The sequence below is a fragment of the Cavia porcellus genome, unplaced genomic scaffold (assembly GCF_034190915.1).
Source record: "Cavia porcellus strain 051 isolate PalLab524CR breed Dunkin Hartley unplaced genomic scaffold, mCavPor4.1 scaffold_27, whole genome shotgun sequence".
Classification (NCBI taxonomy): Eukaryota; Metazoa; Chordata; class Mammalia; order Rodentia; family Caviidae; genus Cavia; species Cavia porcellus.
The window spans coordinates 3,885,356-3,905,314 of NW_026947510.1; the positions used below are offsets into that span (position 1 = coordinate 3,885,356).

General features: G+C 44.6%; 1 protein-coding gene across 5 annotated transcripts in view; it reads right to left on the minus strand.

Moving 5' to 3' along the window:
- Positions 1-19,959, minus strand: part of Ano2 (anoctamin 2) — a 345,087-nt gene that overhangs the window by 214,621 nt on the left and 110,507 nt on the right. For all 5 annotated transcript variants that reach the window (XM_063237730.1, XM_063237729.1, XM_063237731.1 and 2 more), the window contains 3 exons: positions 18,615-18,670; positions 17,613-17,654; positions 11,212-11,276 (listed from right to left, as the gene is read on the minus strand). In XM_063237730.1, the coding sequence (XP_063093800.1) occupies positions 11,212-11,276; positions 17,613-17,654; positions 18,615-18,670 (163 nt within the window). The remainder of the gene's footprint in view (positions 1-11,211; positions 11,277-17,612; positions 17,655-18,614; positions 18,671-19,959) is intronic.

Below are 19,959 nucleotides of genomic sequence, written 5' to 3' on the forward strand. Positions count from 1 at the left end.
TAGGGCCACAAATGAAAGATTTCTCATTTGGAAGTAGCCTCAGGCATGACACCCCTATCCTCGTTCCTCCTTAGTTCTTATTAGAGGCCTTTTAGTTTCTCCTATACAAAGTAAGGGAGCTTTCAAAATTGCTCGCAGAGATAAGATTCCTAATCTCCATTATGTATGGAAACCAAATCTGTTTAGTTCTAAAAGCTCCTAGAATCCTTCACTGTCTCATCTGAAGGTCTGGCCACATTTGCCCCCACTCCCTACCAGCTGCCTCTGGGCCTCTCCTGGGCATTATCTGTGCATCTCTCCAGCACACTGTCCTCTGCGAAAGAATAGCAAAACAAGGAGACAATGGGCTCTGGTGCCACACTGCATGACTCTGGAGCAAGTGTCTCATCTACTCTGTGCTGCTGTATCCTCGTCTTTAAAACAAGGTCACTGACCATGCTGAGTCTCTAGGGTTACATGAGTCTCTAGGGTTGGATGCTGTATACAGTGGGATGGTGAAACTGACCCAGAGAGGCTGCAGAGTCAGCAATAAGACAGTGATGGTTATGGACATTCCCACTCACAAGCACCACTGGTGAACAGAGGACACAGTTCCCAGAACTGGATCACAACCAAGTAGAATCATCATTCCTTAGGATATGGAAGGGTGACAACGAGAAGAGAAAAGAAGCTCTGAGCTCAGAATCATAGTCTCCAGACTTTCTTCTCCCCAGATCTTGCACCACACCTCTCTATCCTGTTGCACTCACAAAAATACAATCCCAAACGTGAAAATTAAATCTTTTAAAAGTAAAGGCCAACTTGTTCATGATTATACACATGAACCCACACAAGCTGAACTCTTCAAGGGTATATTCTTTTCATTGGGGTAAAGTCTGAAACGGTTTTGATGTGGAATGTCCTCCAAAAGGCTCATGTGTTCAGAAGCCCAGCTTCTGGAAGGCGATTGGTTCTTGGGGGTGTTATAGATGACTTGTTGTGAAGAGGTGAGGCTGGGTGCAGACGGATCATTGTTGCTGTGAACTAGAAGGAAGTGTTCTCATCCCAGGCTCCACTGGTTTTTCTCTGCTTCCTGGCTGCCATGTGATAATCAGTGGTCCTCCATCCAGGCCCTTCCATCATTCCATTTCTGCCTTGAAGCCAGTCCATTATAAACTGAAAAACTTAAGCCAAAATAAATCTTTCCTCCTCTAAATTGTGGGTGCAGGGTATTTTGTCCCCAGCGACTAGGCCAAATGTATTGGATTCTTAGTATTATGCTTCAAAGAGAGTTTCTTTCCAGCTCCACAAATTCTGCTTAGAGGAGCACACCCCAGGTAACCATCGACCTAAGGAAAATGAGCAGGTTTTTAAAGAACTAAACACAATCTGGAGTCTGCCCCTCACCTAACTAACTCTCAACCTGCAGCGGAGCTTGCCCACTCAGTATGAATAAACAGGAATAGAAAGTAATAAATGACTGTCCTTTCAACTTGCTGGCATAGAGATGGTTTGTTATGCAGTATTAATGTGGCAACAGTTGACAGGTACGCTCAGGGTTGTTAATAACAGCCTCACTGGCACTCACAAAAAAACTGAGTCTTCTTTCAGCTGGGTCCTGTGAGATCTAAGTTGGAGCTCTGCCTTCTTTTCTTTCATAGTATTCCCCACAAAAATGCTCCTGTGCTTCAGGCTGGCTGCTGGATAATTCTAGAAATGACATCCTCCAAGGAGACTTAGTTTATCCAAAGCAAACGTGGGCTTGTGGTATCCACAAAAGGAGGAAGAAGATCCCAATAAGCTGAATACTCCACAGAAGACTGAGCAAAAGTAATAGAAACACACACACACACACACACACACACACACACACACACACACACACACGGTGAGAGACTTCTACCTGAGGCACCATGTAGAATTAAAAACAGAAAACTCCAGCATTTTTTGGGTCTGGAAGTCACAGACATCGAAAAGAAGAAGAAATCGAGACTTCCACCTGGGAGACTCCCGTCCTCTACTATCTTCCTGGAATTATCTCTAGGAGACTCAGGATCCCCAGAGAGGAGCAGAGACCCCTTTGGATATGACTGATTCATTTTTCCACAAGTCAACTTATCTTCCTACCCCAAGGCTGAGAATCAGCAGATTATAAACTTAAAAAATCACCACTATTTTGTTGAAATGTATGATAACTAGAAATTATGTCATTATTTTTGCCTTCCTCCAGATTAAAATGTTCAAATGAAAAGCTCAGAAGTCCAATTGTTCAGTCCTTTCCCCTGACTATTTTTAGCTCAATATGGGTCCCATGAAAAATCAATAAGGCCAAACCAATAACTCTGACTGTCTTCAAGGTTTTCTGAGTCTCTTCTTCCAGCTGAGGGACTAAGGCTGAGTTCCACAACCTTATGTCACCTGCACCAACCAGTGTGCCAAGGTCAGTCTGCTATCTCTAGCAGTCACTCAGCTGTCAACACCTTTGAGTTCCCTGAGATAATTCCAAGAAGATACTAGACAACAGGAGTCTCCCAGGCAAGAGTCTCAATTTCTTCTTCTTTTTGATGTCTGTGACTTCCAGACCCAAAAAATGTTGTGGTTTTCTGGTTTTAAAGCAGAGGCATGTGCCCATGCAGAAAGCCTGGGCATGCCAAGCTAATTAAATTTAGCTATCTTGTGGTTGTTGTTCTAATGTGTTTTATGCTGATATTATTCGATGTGTGAAGACATTTTCTGCTTATGTTAGTTACATATGCATGTGGTGTGGGTGGAGAACATCACTCCAAAGAATATCATTAACAGAAGTGAGGGGCCAGGGGTTCCACTTATACATGGAGAAATAGTAGTTCACAGGATCAAACAACTGGGCCATATTTATGGTAACACATCCTGGTGCCAACCCCACAGTCCTTCCAAAGAAAAGTCAGTTGCTCAGCTCTATCTGAGGTCCCTTGAATCCTGCAGATGAAACCGCACCTGCCAGAAGTTATGTAGGACGGGAGATACAATCCTAAGTCAGAGGAACTCAGGCCCACCAAAGACCTACCCTAGAGTCCCCCGGAGAGAGTGAATGGAGAACCAAATTTCAGTGGCCTGCCCTCTCTTACCTGGATGGCCAGAGGTACAATGCTCCCAAAATTATTCCAGGAGTCTTCTGCTCTGCTACCTGCCAAACTCCAGAGAAGCTCTTCAAAAGCCTGTCCCCTATTCCCCATCATTATGGTGTCTTTGTCCAACCTTCCTCCACCACAGTATCAAGTATCACCTCCTGCCACTTGGACTCAGGGCTTTGTCCTCAGCCCTTCTGCCTCTGCCTGCTTCTTCAACATCTCCTAGCCCAGTAATCTTTAAGTCTTTCAAATCTCCCAAGTGTATTTCTTCTCCTCTTCAAATCTCTGCTTTCTACTTAAAATTCACCTGTGTTATATTTCCTTAATCAGTCACACAAGAGTCAGCCACCATGCTCTTCAAACTTGTCACCCCTTGCCGCAGCACTACTGAGTACAGCTCTATCTATGCATCTCTGACCTGTGGAATGTGAATTTGCAGCTTTGTGACCAACAGAACATTGCACCTCATTATTATACCTCAATATCTTTGTTTTCCTTCTTCTTTGAGGCCTCAACACCCAGCACAAAACTCTACTTTCACAGACCCTTCATGCAAGGACTGCCATGTGCCTTGGTAGCAGATTCTGAGTGCTATTTTAATACAAATCTTTCACGAGCCTCCCAAACAAGCAAGGAGGGCAAGTAGAGCTTCACACAGCAAAGGCACTGCATGGTCCACATTTACTCTATCCTGTGGAAGCACATGACACTCTCACTGAGAGACAGAAGAAAATATTTCCAAGATAGAGGCAGATCCCACCCCCCAACTCCCATACTTAGCAGGAGCCAGCTCTGGCACATATGTGGCATCAGGGAACAGTTTTCTTTGTACACAGTGCTAAGTGCTTTGGCTGTCTTGTTACTAAAGCAGCGACCAAGACAAAGCATAAAATTAGGATGAAGAAGAGAAGCAATTGCTTTGAAAAGCAGGAAGTAAAAGCTAAACCTAAATCGTGGAATGGTGCAAAAAAATGGCCATAAAAGGTATAAATGAAACATCAAAAGCATGATACTATGTCTTAGCTACTTTTCTCTCATTACTGAGACAAAAGACACAATGCCCAAAATTAAGGAAGAAAAGGTTTGTTTAGCTCACTGTTTGTAGAGGTTTCGGTCCATACTCAGCTGGCTCCAAAGCAGGGTGGCACATGCCAGAATGCAATAATTCATGGTGTTGGAAGACAGCAAAAGACAAGAGCCAAAAGGGAGGAGCATGAGAGAAGACTCTTTCTGTCCCTTGCATGTAGGCTAGCCACCCAGGGTGAGTGAAGCACTTGCACCCATAATTGCAAAATTGGCCATAAATCAATCATGAACTCTAGAAGCCTGCCACTATGACTGCATGTGGCTTTGAGGGGACATCCAGACACAAACCATAACATCATGAGAGTGTCATGTTACTACTGCTATGCACAAACAGGAAGATAAGAAGAAAGCTCAGGACCAGTATGGTCAGCACTCTGTTAAGAAACACACCACACCATGATTCTCCCAAAGAGGCAGGGAACCAACAGAATTAACCTCAGATAGCTGGAAACCCACCAGCCTGCCATCAGCTGCATGGAGCCTGTAACAGCTTCCGCCACATGGTACTAAGGAACAAAGTAGTTCCTGGAGCCACAGAGACCTGGATTTGAATCTCAGATGAGCATTCTCTATGGCTCTGCCAAGTCTTTACCTCCTCAGCTGAGCATGCTCATTGACACAATGGACACAGCAATGCCTGTATCTCAGGCCTGCGGTGGGGCATGGGAATCATACACATAAATAATGCTAAAATATTTTGCTTGTTCTGAGAATCTTCTAATATCCCTCTTAGAAAACAAAAATAAATGTATTTAACCAGACCTACAGTCACCATCACAGTATTTGTGCAACATGCCATCTGACTCCTCACAGTAATACTGTAGGAGGCAGGACAGATGCTAGGGTCCTCATTTTACAGCTGATGAAACTGAGGCTCAAGAGAGAATGGCTCACTCAAATACTCCATCAACTGGAAACAAAGCAGGATCAAAGCTGAGTTCTTTTCATTCTACATATCGAGCCTGGTGTAAAGGAATATCCTCAGGCTCTCCATGGTTTGATGACACACATAGTCACTCTACCCAACTTCTAATTTAGGAAATGTCGGCTTCATGCTTTCCGTATGGATTCTTCTCTAAGTCTTTGGCCATATTACTTTTCCTCTGGTGAAGTGTATATAACTAGAAACCTGAAGATTTCCCTTTGAATTTAAAAACTCCTTAAGAGTAAGCCTATGCATGCTTAATTTCCAGCACAGTGTCTAATAGTATAGAACATGTGTTGGTTATACCACACTCGGGGAGAATGTACAGGGCTCTTCACCTGGGGTCCCCAAGCCACTAAGTACCAAGGGGAACAGAGAGGATACCAAGGCTGTTAGAGGGGTCAGTGTCACGTGAGGAAATGTGGAAAGGCTAGGGAAGTTTCAGGTGGAGGAAAGAAACCTTAAGTATATGAGAACTGTTAGGGACACAACAGCAAGTTTCAAATATTTAAAGAGTTGACCTACACAATAGGATTGATTTAGCCTTTTGTCACTGTGGTGAAATATCTAAGAAAGAAAACTGTATTTTAGTCCATAGTTTAGATATTTTAGTCCATAATTGCTTAACTCTGTTGCTTTTGGGCCAGAAGCAAGGCAGAACACCATGGCAGGAGAATATGGTAAATAGAACTACTTACCTCATGGCAAGCAGGAAACAAAGAGAGGAGAAAAGGCTCAGTAACCTCTTTAAGGAGACACACAAATGACCCAACTTCCTCCAACCAGGCCATAGCTCTTGAGGGATACACTACCTGCCTACAGTGCCATGGCAATGAACAGACTAAATACATTTTGCATTGTGAGGTTCACATGAGCCTTTGGAGGAGACAAGGACAGAATGCCACAGCTTGAATATCAAATGCCTCCCAACAGCCCATATGTGAGAAAGCTTGGTCACCAGGCTGTGGCAATATTGGGAGACAGTAGAACTCTTAAGATATAGGACTTAGCTCAAAGAAGATAAGTCTCTGGGGCCTGTGTCCTCAGATAGTATATGGAAACCCAATCCCTTCCTGTCTCTGCACTTTGGCTGCCACTAGGTGAAAGTAATTCCTCTGCCACATGTTCCTACCGTAACGTACAGGGCACCATGTGCCCACAGAAAGGGAGCCAAGGGACAATGGACTGAAACCTCTGAAACCCTGAGCCAAAATATAACTGACTTCCCTTTAAGTTAACTGCCTCAGATTTAAAGTGGACTGTCACAGAATAACTTTGTTTTATGCAGGTCCAGGAAGCAGAATGGAATCAAAGGGGTGGAGATCCACAGAGTTCTCATTCATGCTCCATGTCCTCCAAATGGCTGAGACATCCACTAGAGAAACAAGCTTTGCCTCAGATTACATGCTCCCTATCTAAAAACAAAAGAAAACAAAACAAAAGCAATCAAGCAAACACAGGGCATCTATTAGATAAACATGCAGTGAAAATAATTCTTCACTTCTTCATTCCAGAGCCAGTGTTTTAGTCACCTTCTTTGCCTGTGAGACACAATACCCAATATCCACAATGTAAACAAGGAGAAGTTTATTTTGGCTCATAGTGACAGTCTCTCATCAGCTGACTCCAAGCCAGAAGAGCATGGTGGAAGGGCCTAGAAGGAGGAAAGTTGTTCATGTCATGGTGATCAGGAAGCAGAGAGGAACTGGGGTGAGAGATATACCCTTCCAGGTCATGCCTATAGTGACCTGCCTCTTCTGACCAGATCCCACCTCCAGAAAGCATGTGAGCATTATTAACCCAGTGCTTCAATCACCTTCCAAAAGTCCTACCTCTGGGTACATGGGACCTTTGGGGACATTATTGGTCTAAACCATAACATCCAGGTACTAAGCTGTCTGAGCTTTAAACCTGCAATACCATGGTTTGTCCTCAAGGCCTCTGGATAATCAAGAGTTAGTTGCATACAAAATCCAGGAGGGGAAAAGATATAAATCATTATATTTTTTTCAGACTAACATCAGTTTTTCTCTCCCTAAAAAGCAGGACATGAAAAAGAAAGTCAAGCGGTGCGAGTGTTGGTAAGCCAGATATCTCCTTCTTACCCAGCTTTGCTCACAGAATTCTGAGAGGCTGTAGGAAATATACATAGCCTGTTGATGCCTTGGAACCCAACGTCTGTACCATACCGGTAATGCTACAGAAAGGCAGATTAAAAGTTTGATCTAAATCAGGAGCCACTCCCAGGGATGTGTGGCAATATTGAGATGGTCCTTCCATTGGTTTCACACTGAGATTATTGAGGAAGCTGTGCCATATGCCAGAGTTTCAAACTGAGCCATGTATAAGAGAACTCCAGAAATGTCACGGGGCAGGCTCTACGCCAGACCCTGATTTTCAGTGCATGGAGCCTCATTCAGGAATCAAGTATCCCAGAAGGGGAAACCACTTTCCTTTCTAGACTGTAATCTTGGCTAGGTACAGCAGTGCACCCCTTGCACCATTCCCCCAAGTCAACAGGATGCAGTTCCCTGAGATTAGCAGACTTCCAGAACCCTCTATTTCTCAGGCTGTCACAGGCCAGCAGCAGCAGATGCTTAAAAATTAAAAGAAAAAAAAACTTTATGCATTAGTTTCAGCAGAATATAGTCAGAAGCAAAATCAAACTGAGAAAAACAATAACTGTAGAAGTTATTGTTTTGAAACTGGGTGTGGTGGCACATACCCATGTCCCAGCAAGACAGGTTGAGGCAGGAGGATTGCTGAGAGGTTGAGGCCAGCCTGGGCTACATAGGGAGTTTAAGGTCAACCTGAACTATATAGCAAGACTCTATCTCAAAAAACCAAAACAAACAAACAAATAAATAAATAAATAATAGCCATTTTTGGCTCATCTGTGTGAAAACTTCTAAGTTAAGAACTCAAGCTGAGAAAAGACATTAATTTTAGTAAAGAGACAGATCATCATCCTGATTAGCATGGATCAGGCCTGTACCAACTCAAAATCCCTCAGATCTCCTGAGTCCCCCAGAAAATCAAGGCTTATTTCCTTCTTGGGTCCTTGAGGCCTTGACTAAGAGCCACCCAGTCAGAAACCTGCTCCTCTGGCTATGAAAATTTCTGTCAGTTCTCTGGGGAGGACAAGAGCCATTGACTCCATTTTGGGCTTCATTTCCCCATCATTCTGGGCCACAAACTGTGCCTCTGCCAGGCAACGGTGCTGCTGGCTGAAAATTCCCAGGGGCATCTTCTGGGGCTGGGTGGCACACTGACACCTGGGTTCCTGCTTGCTGGATCCTCCCTAAGAAACATGCTGTCTCTACCTCTCTATCTCTCCATCTTTCCCCCTCCCAAGGTTTCCAGAGGGAAGGTGGGATCCAGGGTACAGAGTCCTGTTAGGCTGGGCAGGAGCAATCAGCAGTCTCACAGTGCAGCCTGCTGGGCATGAATGATGGTGCGCTTGGGGGAATGTGGGCAGGAGTTGCAGAGAAGGCATTTGCCTCTGCACTTGGTTGACTTGCAGCTTCCAGGAAGTGAGCCCCAGGCCTCAAGACAAAAGATTAGAAGGGTAATAATCCTAGGCTTTGAATATGCAATCAAATCTCCCACCCACTGAGCTCTTAACTGCTCACACAAGTGTTTTCATACCAAACATGACAAGCAATTGTCACAGGGCAAGAGCAGTAGGGTTCCATAGGAGGGGCAAAACATTGGAACTAAAATGAGGAGTAGAATGACCCAGGAAATAGGCAGGAAATACTTTGGCCATGCATTGCATGAATCACCTCCTTCCATCCATCTTTCTAGACAGACCACAGGAGTGCAATGTCTGTGTGTGGTGTAGAGAGGTACAATGCACATTCTTATGCAGAGTGAACTGTCAGAGTGAGGAACCCAGGATGATTCCCAGAGAAGAGCCCCAGCCTGCACTGTGGGTCAGGTGGGTTCTCACAGGAGGAGGCAGGAAAGATGGAGGAGAAAAGGCAGGAAAGAGAAATGGTGCTAAGGAATCATTCACAGATGAGAAGAGAGAGAAAAACATCAGGATCCTGAGGCTCCACGGTTAGGTGACGATGAAAAGAAAGGAGAGGCCTTTCACAAAATCAAAACAAGCAAGCCAGGGCCACTTGGGAAGAGAATGCAAAATGTAAAAGTGAGTTCAGTGTGGAGCTTGTAGATTGCCGGGAGCTGTTTCCCACCTGTTGCACCCCACTTGTCTTTTATGAGCTTTCCATGCACCTATGCAGTGTCCCTATCTATCTCTCCTTGCTCACGTAGGTCCAGCACCCATTCTAGTGTCCTTACTTCTCTTTTCAGCAGGTCCTTATGCCACTGAATGGATGACAATCTACCCCACTCCCCGACATGCTCTCCAGGATCCAGCCCACCTCCCCTGCCCCTCTGAGCTCAGCCTTCTCTCTCTTTGCCAGCATACCACCACTGGCCTTGCCCAGGGTCTGTGGGAGCACCCTGAGCTGTGTGCCCTGGGAGGTGCTGTGGAAGACCTCCAGGTCCACTCCAGCTCCTGTGCTCTGCCTAGACAAATCTGAGCTCTCCACATCCACCAGGCCCCAGAATAGAGGTCTGCTCAAAAGCAATTCTCCTCCTGTAGGTTGGCGGCTCTGGTGACTAAAACCCACTGCATATTGGAGCCACTTCTCACTTAGCTGGCAGGCAAGTTACCTGAAGTCTTTGGGGAAAATACAGGAATCCTCTCTGGTAGGGAAGATCTTCATTTTTTATTCATGCTTTAGAAAAACAAATGGGCAGTTGGACAAAACAGGCGACAGAGGTGGGTGGCCACTTGAGATCCAGAGAGAGAGATCAAAGCCCACAAGAATGGAGGAAGCAGACTTGGTGTGATCTCAAGAACAGTGTTGGTGGCCCAAAATTGCAAAAAGGCAACCAGACAACAGAGCTCCTGGGTAAAGATTTTGGGTCACAGCCACCCCACACCCCTGCTCCCATGCCCAAGGTCCTCAGCTGGAACCAACACCTGCTTTTCACAGCTCCCTGGGAGGCCTGTCACATCTCAGCATAGGAGGTAAACCTGCCCAAACTCTGGCCAAATGCTGTGCTCTTTTTCCAAGAAGAAACTGGAACTCCTCCCTGTAGACTCAACCCTTTAAACAGCTACCCTCCTTCAGAATCCCAGCCCAGGAAAACCAGCCAGGAATACTCTCTGCATTTGTAGGCTGACTAACTGACTCAAGAAGGCCATCCTGTCAGTCATAGTCTCCACCACAGTTCCTCACCTTTTCCAAATGACCATGCTCTACCAAGTTATTGCATAGATTCCCAATGTATGACAATCAGGACCATGAAGGCCAAAGAACAAATGTAGCTGGCCCAAAGAATCAGTAGCGCTTAGTGCCCTGCTCTAGACTAGAACCCAGGTCTCCAGATTCTCAATCCAACATCTTCCTCCTTCTCAGTGTTCCCTACCAACAATCCAGGAAAGTAGTAGAACCCTAAAAGCATATTGGATTTCTAGAGCCTGACCCATTTTAAACTAACTAGACCTATTACATTCTTTTAAATTCCTTCAAAGGACTTTCATCCGTGAGAAGCTGAGGAAAGTTCTAAGGTACCAGCAACAGGATTCACTCTGGGTGCAGAAGCAAAGAAAATCCAGGACCCATTCTAACCTCCCTTCTAGAAAAACTACAAAAAAATTACTTCTCAGCCTTTTGACTAAGATCAAGTGTAGAAAGGCTATAAGGAGCCCACATTCCCCATCAGGCCAGACAGCTTACTCCTTACGCTATCTGCCAAAACTTCTTTCCACTCGGTCCACACTGTGGCCATCTGGATATCACTCTAGACAGGTTACGGAAAAGAATAAGAGGCAATTATCGCACTTTCAAAGCCCAGGCAAGGAAAGAGAGCCATGTTGTTGAGGACCTCTGGATGGAAGTCAAAGGATATCAGTTTCCCATCCCATCTCTCTGCTGCCTCATCACACACAAGACATAGAACGTGAGATCACACACCTGAGGCAAACAGATCCTTCTGCTAGGACAACAGGCAGCAGAAGCTGAGGGGGTTAGCAGTGTATCTTTCAGGATTTGACTTTGGAGCATCTCCCAAAACAGCACACCTATAGCTTACCTGATGAGGTCAATGGGTTGAAACTTATAAAACACTCCATAGCGTGCCCACTCTTGATACAGCAGCTAAGCAAGAAAAATAGGGAGACAGATGAAAGATGATGGTGAGTAACTGTTTATATTATTTTGTCCATTTTAGCAAGTCATAACTGTATCCCCAGCTTAGCCCAGCTTCTAAGAAAAGTTTCAGGAGGCATCTACAAAGGAGATGCTCAAAGCAAGAAGCTGGAGCAACTGCCTTCTCCTTCTCCCAAACAAAGGTAGTGTTTGTCACACTCAGAGGCCGTCCTACACCTAATAAGCTGAACTTTTCCTTTTTGATTCCCTTGTTTTGCCTATTCCTGGCATTATTATTCACTCATTTAACAAGCATTCATTGCACATCTTCTATCTGCAAATCATTGTCCCAACCCTGATTACAGCAGTAAACAAAGAAGAGTTCTTGCTGTCATGGAGCTTACACCTGGTATGGGAAACAAACATAAGCACATAAGATTTAAATAAATGTTATAAAAATAAATCAAGGTAAGGATGTAAGAGAGAGTAAGGTAAGAGAGAGTGGCATAGGGTGGTGTTTTAGATAGGATGGGCAGAAAGGTTCTGTCTGAGGAAGTGACACGACCTGAAACCAGAATGAAATGGGCAAATGCTTCAGAGAGAAAAATCTTCCTGTACAAAGGCCCTGGAGCCTATGGTATGTCCTAGGAAGATCAAAGAAAGTGTGTACCTGGGACAGAATGGCCATGGAAATAACAGTGGGAAGTAACAGCAGAAGGTACCAGTAGTGTGCATATCATCAGGGTTTTGAACTTTGAGGGAGATTCACAGCCTATAGGAGAAATGATCTTATTTAACCATAGAAGGTTCACTTTGCAAAAGACATTGTTGAAATGGTCCAGGTGAGAGTTAATGACTGTAACAATGATATGGTAAGAGACATAGTGGGAAGTAGCTGATACTACTTATTAATTTACTGTTGGACTGAATGCAAGAAAATAAGAACTCTGCCTCAGTAATGAGTAACAGTGACACCATCTACTGAAGTAAAGAAGACTATAGAAAGACCAAGTTGTGATATGCAGAACCAAGAACTCACTTTAAGGTGTACTAATTTGAGATGCTCTTTAGAAAACCAGTGGAGATACTAAGGGGTATCCAGAGTGGAGATGCGGATTTGGGGATTACTAGAAAAGAAATTATTTGTAAAGCCATTGTACTATGGATATAACCACCAAAGAAGAAATGGTAAGTAGAGAAAGGACCTAAAGCATTCTAATGAGCAGTGGATCCCAACCTTTTGGGCACCACAGATGGATTTTGTGGAAGGCTATTTTTCCCTGGAAAAACTGGGCAGGGGTTGAAGCATGATGATTCAGAAGGGCATGCAACCTAGGTCCCTGGTATGCACAGTTCACATTAGAGTTCACACTCCTATGAAAATCTAACGTCACCGCAGATCTCACAGAAGGCAGACCGCAGGCAGCAAACTGAGCAATAAAGAGTACAAAAGTGGTGATCAAGCAGAGAGGTGGAAGGAGCAGTCAGTGGTATAGGGAAAGAGCCAAAGTACATGGGGTTCCAAAGTCTAAAAGAAGAAAGAGTTTCCAAGAGGAGAAAATAAGCTGGGTCAAATACTACTGGTGGGTCAGGTCACATAGCAATGGAAAATTGCCGTTAAACTCAATAAGCTGAAAAATCACTGAGTTTGACAAAAGAGCATCTGGGAAAGGAAAAGGCAAAATCTGACTGCATCAAATTCAAGAGGCTGGGGGTAGACAGTATGATTCATTGTACCAAACACTTCACGCCATGTGATTTGTGAGAATTTTGTAGCAAATTTGGCAAAACTAACACATGAATGAAATCTGTACAGGTAGGCAAACCACACCCCCCAATATTTTAATGTCAAACCCCTGGACAGCAAGCTTCACAAATCATCCACCAGCAAACAAAGAAATTCGGCAATGGACCACTATTAGACCTCACCTAGAAATCCATGCTGCCCAGAAATCGGCGCTTACTCGAATAATATGCCTAGAATAGACAGATTTTCAATACAGCTGCTATTTTGCTATGCTCTTCATGCTCCTTACACATCACACCTTTTTTACATCACACACAACTCACAAGGAAATCCATCCAGGAAAACCTGCTCTACTGAGGTATTTGGGATATTAACTGAGCATGGGCCCTCAGGAAGTCATTGTGTTACAACAGTCTTGAAGACATGATACTAAAACTAAAATGAGAACTGCTTTTGCAAAGGAGAAAAAGTGAGATACAAGAGGAGGCTACACTGGGCATGATCTGAAATCATGAACATTGATTCTGTTCATTCCAAGGAGGAGCCTTGTAATATATTATTACTGTGCTCCCTCCTTTCCTCCATCTTAGGTTTTTCTGCTGCCCTTAGTTTTGATTTCTTTCTCCCAAGTTCAAACCTTGGGCTCTCTAGTACCTGGTTGTCACAGTGCCATCATTTGTGGCCCAAAGGGAGACCTGTTTGCGTCAAGAGATATAGGCAGGGCCCTCCTTGAGGACCATGGGACGTCACTGCCTGCTTCACAGGCAGGCTCTGACCTTGAAAGCAAATTCCTCCCTAGGTCACATGTTCAACTAAATCCTGAGCCTGAGAAGACCTGTTTGTCACTGCTCTAGAGGGGAAAAAATTAAAAATACTCCAAGCAAAGATGCTCCAATTAGCTACAACCCAAGCTAAAAGGCAACCTCAGAAGCCTTAATCCAGTTGAATTCTGGACTCTGAAAGACATGTTCAATCCCTATTTCAGTATGGAATCCTCTAAGTACAATGTTATATCTGCTGCTGTGAGTATAGGCAAGGATGGGCAAAGAAAGCTGCTTGAGCTTGATATAGAAGAGCTGTATGGGTACAGAGGACAGAATCACTAGGCAGCCACTGAGAAAGCAGTGGGAGCTATGAAGAACCACGCTGGGAAGGTGGGGCAGCATCCATGCAGTTGTTCACATGGATCTTACCAGGAAGCCCACACTCTGCTGTCATCTGCAGGCAGGAGGAAGTATAACAGACTCTTCCCCACCTCTAAGAATGTTCCATCACCCATGATCAAGAACAAGTGGGTCATGACAGACTCCAGGTCCCAGGTCCCAGAAGCAGCTAGCAGTCAGGGTGAAGGGAGGCACATGCAGGAATTTCTGCCCCAGGAGGAGCAGCACAGCACAGGTAAGGTACAGGGGCTTAGACATGAGAACACCTAAAAGTCTCTTCCAACTTGTAGAGTCTAGAATCTTCGACTGCAGCCCTTAGCAAATCCACTTTGTCCTTATGCCCTGTCTTCTCTTCATCAACTGGCCAGACCTGCAATTAAATGAGAGGTGGTGGCTCCTTCTAAATGGACAGCACCCCAAAACTCTACAATAGGAAACAATGCATAGGGTCTGCCCCATCAGACAGATCCAAGCATACAAGCAGCGAGGTCAGCTCCCTGGAGGACTACGCTTGACAGCAGATTACTGATTCAAGTTCTTTGTACAATTGTCAAGGAAGTCAGGTCCTAAAACCATAAGAACACTTTGCTTGCTATTCCAGGGGAAGGCAAGGTATGTGGGATCATGGTCCATTCTGAGGCCATAAGCTTTTGAGAGAGCAGTTTTAAAGTGCCAGTATATAGGCACCAGCAGAAGGCACCTCAGAGGCATTCATGGGTTGAGGGTTGGCCTGAATGGAAGAGATGGGTTCTACTCCTGGGTCCTGCAGTAGGATTAACTGGCAAGGTTTCAACTTCTCCACATAGTCATATTAAAGTCGGCAACCTGGCAAACTAATCCTCGAGAACTCCAAGTCACAATTTCCTCCCTTATCTGAAAAACAGGATCTTAAAATGCAGGACTAACTCACACACGTGTGAGGGAGTGGATCACTAGAGAAGATAGCCTCCAGCCAGGAGAAACCCATCTGCCCTCAGACCACCCCCTCTTCCTGCGCCCTGGCTTCTAGGAAAGCAAGAAACCCCTGTTCTCCAGAGAGAATAAACCTCTTCTTAATTGCCTCCAGGAGGGGAGAGGGAAACTTCCATCCCCTACCTGGACTAAGTCATCGAGTCTGTAGCACTGCTCTAGGCAAGCTAGAGGGGAAGCAGGTTGCCATCCTCTGAAGCCTGTGGGCTTGCTTGGTGTCTGCCTGAGCTAGCTGGAAACTTGGAGAGAGCAGAGGAACCACTATAAAATGCAAGGAAAGAATGAAAGGAAACATCCACAGAGAGGGTGGGCACCTGGGATGCCACTGAAGCCAGCCTTGTAAGTCCAAGGCTGCCCTGCAGTTCTCAAGACTTCTCCACACCCTCTAGCTCCAAATGCAGGAGTCCTCCCCTGTATCTAACTAAAACATTCCTGCAGCGAACAACTGACCATCACAGTATGTAATACAGATAAACTGGGCTGCACATATTCAGGGGATTTTCCTCCTTCTCGGTAAAGATACTATGTAGGTACCATCTACATTCACTGAAATGAATCAATCCCACAAAAAGGAACTCACCACCAAAGTACAAACGCCTCTTTCTGCAGACATTTGGATGTCAACATTTTAGTCCTGACTTCACATCATTTATTAACATCCCAACCTGTCCCCTGTCCCCTGTCCTGGGTGGGTTTCAGTTTTCCTGCCCAGTTGAGCAGAAAAAAGCTCTTACTCTCCCTCTTGGCTTCTTTCATCCCCTATCACGACAAAACACATCTCTCCACCCATCCCCCAGGCAGAGAAAAGTAAGGACCCAGAACTGGCCCAAGACCAAGCCACAAGAAGGGGTCCTGTTGTCTCCAAAAGACACTTGTTGACCTTCACTGAGCAACCAACCAACAGCAGCTCTCCCTGCCTCCCAGTTCCCACCTACTCTGCCAACTGGTCACTGACCAGTGCCATTCCACTGGCCTAAGCAAAAGGTTTCCTAGGAGAAAAACTTGTCATTAAAATGTATTATTGTCATTGCTAATAATAAGCATAATTTAATTCTAAAGACAAATACACGCATATTTTTGGAGTATTTACAGTTTTTCTGTCTACTAGTGCTTATAACACAGGGCAGTCTTGATTTCTCCCGTGAGTTACTGTGCATTCTGCAACATCGCTGGACAGGCTGGGTCACCACCACCCAGCAGGAGGTTCCTAGGGCAGGCCGAGGATGGTGATCAGCATTTAAAGGGGAGGAACACAAAATGAGAATGTAGGAGGACAGAAAATGGTTGTGTGAGAGAGGTGAGATGTGGGGAGAAACGCTTCCTCTTTTTCCTTTAAATCTGATGTGGGACTTTTCAGGAAATTAAACACCGAGACTATTAGATCAGATAGAAAACAGATGAGGTTAAGACATCGAAATGCTACAGCAGATTCCCTGAGCGGCCAGAGAGGGGACATGTGTAAGCAATCACAGCAGTATTTCTGGAAAAGACCTTTTATGTTTTTAATACTTAACACTTCATAACAGGGACTAATAGGCGGGATAAAAAGAAGCCTGCTCAAAAAGCAACTTGGGAGATGAATGGTTTTCCAGACAACAGAGTTGGGGGAAGGAAACTTCTTGAGCTTCAACCCCTCATCCCTCCCACCCTCACCCACCCTCATCTGTGTAGAGAGCTACTGATGACTGGTCAAGAAGGTGGACGATGATGGCATGAGGAGTTACAGCTGCATCCCACGAAAGAGGCTGGACCATGCTGTAGGAGCTGGGTCATGGCGGGGGATGAAAACACACCACAACCCCATTGTATCACAATCAAAATGAAGAGATGAAGGCAGAGGCCTGACAGAGCATTCTGCAGTCAGGACCCAAAGGACCCTGCCCCTTTCCTCTCTGTAAACTGATTGTAGCTTCTTGAAATACACAACATGACAGAGCATCCTTCTCCCTCAGCTTTCGTATCTGTAATTTGGAAGTGACAACATTCCACGTGCCTGCCTAGAGGACAGGAAAACATAACTTTAAAATGACTGTAAAAGAAGCCACAGTGGCATGGATAAGCGCGCATTTTTTGTAGGGACATTGGGATTGGGAGGCAAGGTCATTCTGAGCACCTATCCTTGTGTGATCCTGGGCAAGGTGCTCAGCTTTTCTGTCTTGGTTTCTACATCTGTACACTAAGGAATTTAGACCCTGCAAGTTTCTTAATTGAGACTCTCTGGCCGTGGAGGTGGGATGGGCACAGGAATGCTGGGTATGCTTCAGAATGGTTAGCATTGCTGGTCCCCTAGGTACTAACTGCCAGGAGCACTTCCACAGCACACACAGCCATGGTCAAGCCCACATTTCTGAATGTTGAGAGTAAGACGACTATAGAAAAACAATCACTGGAAACAGACAGAGATAAATACTTGTAGCCAGTTCCACACCCATCCATAGTGTTCCACACAGCACAAAGCAGGCTTACCTTTCTGTCATTCATGTCATCCCCTGGACTGTCATATTCACCCTGCAGAAGAAAAGGATGAGATGCCAGATAAGGCCAATGAAAGTATAAAAAGCTGATGGCACATGAGAGGAATTTTCTTTTTTTATTTTCTAGTTTCATGGTTTTTTTTAATTTCCATTTAAGGAAGGTCAAAAGCTTGGCATGGTAAGGGCCCATATTCCATTTTCTTAGTCATCACTGCTTGTGATGTTTACTGGGATAGCTTCTCACACGAAGATGTTCTCCCTCCAATGTTTTAGACAAAAGCCTGTGCCCACGCAAGGCAAACGCAAAGGCAAAGCCCGTGTGCAGACATACACTGGCACAGCACAGGAAATCATCCCATGCGATAGCATGATCACTCCCATTCACAACTGGCCCAGCTGGACCTTTCATATGCCACAACAGACATATCATGACAGGAGACTCCCACCTGAGCTATCCCTTTTGGACAGTCTCACATGGCACCACTGCATGACAGATGCTAAAGATGTGACCCATTCAATGAAGGGTGAAAACAGGAAGCACACAGTTCGAGAGCCAGCTAAGTGCTTCATGAATTATCTTGACAAATATCACTGCATTGCATCATGGGACGTTCATAACATTACTCCCAGACAAGGAATGCCTCCAATGCACTGTGCAATCCCTAAGACTCTGAGTTTCTTTCCATGGCCATTCACCAGCCTTCACCAATGTCTCTTCCCTCCTACATGCTATATCTTTATACTCATACTTTGACTAGGAACAAAGGCAGAGAGTAAAGGAAAGCTCAAACAAAATCCAGTTCCTTTTGCCAAGAGAGACAGTTTGAGATCACTGGCAAAATCAAATTGAGCATTATTGTCAGCACCAAGTAGGCCAAAGTCTGCCGAAGTATTTTAATGTCATGATTCCCTCTGCCTTGCCTTATATGGTGAGAACTGTGTTGTTCAACTTCTGGAAGACTCAAGCAAGTATGCTGATGACAACAGTACTTACGTCATGAAGCGGGTAGGCAGCCTCATAGATATTATTTGCTATCAGCGAGTTAATACCTACAGAGGAAAGGAAGGTGCAATTAATAACCCAAGGGGTGCTGAGGAGGGTTTTTTTAAAAATAAATGTTAAACTCTCACCCAACTCCTAGCTGGGAGTTACTGCACTCTCCACTATATCCTTCTGGTCTAGAATCTTTTCTCAAGCCTTAGTTCATAGTAGAACAGTAGCCCCCATTTCCCAAATACAAAGTCAAGCTTTCAACTCAAATATGCTCTCTCAAATTTCACATTCCTTGAAAGTTCAGATATCTCCAGTCCAAAAACTCTCTATCCCCACCAGATTGAAAGGCCACCTTCACAGGGAGGAGGCTCTGTATAATGACAGCACAGGCGTGGCTGCATGAACAACTGTGATTCTGATAATAAAAGCATGAATGAGAGACCTCACTGCCTCCACAGGAGCTCAGATTCCTGCTCTCTCCTGCTCCTTCCCATGGCAGTGCCTAGCCCACCCTCTGTACCCTAACTTCTATGAGGTCTGCAGCAGTGTAATAGCAGTTTTCAAAATATAGTCTGGGCGACCCTGGGAGTCTCTAGGACTTTTAGGGGCTCATGAAGTCAAAACTATTTTTATAATGGTACTGAGACATTTGCATTTTCATTCTTATACTCTCACAAGTACACAGTGGGGTTTTACTCTATGTAATAACACTATCCTCTGGTGGTTAATGGAAAGTGTATTTGTGGTTGGTTGATTGGTTGGTTGGTTGGCTGGCTGGCTTGTTTATTTGTTTACTTGAGACAAGATCTTGCTATGTAGCTCAAGCTGCCCTTGAAGTCACTATGCATCCCTGGCTGGCCTCAGATGCATAGCAATCTTCCTGCGTCAGCCTCCCAAGTGCTGGGATTACAGGTATATGCCACTAAGCCTGAATAGCTTGCATATTCTTGTGAGTTGGATGGACATGACAGCTGCACAATGCATGTATCTATGGAACTATCAGAGTGATTGATTCTCATCAATTGTGCAATCAATGTGTGTTAATAATTATAAAAAAAGGAATATTTTCAGCTGAGACATTTTCCTAGTTCCAAAAGAATAAATGCTGAGCAAGAGAACCCACTTAAAATTTTTCTGATAATTTTTAAAAAGGTAAAAGTACCCTGAAACAAAAAAAAAAAAAAGTTTGCAAACTATACATCAAAGAATTCATTTTGAAATACCTTACCCCATTTGCATATAACAGATCATACGGAATAAATGTTAAATGACCCAATGCTCCTGTCTCTAGCTTCAACATACAACAGAGAACTTCTGTTCATAAAATATTTGTTAGTTAATTGTC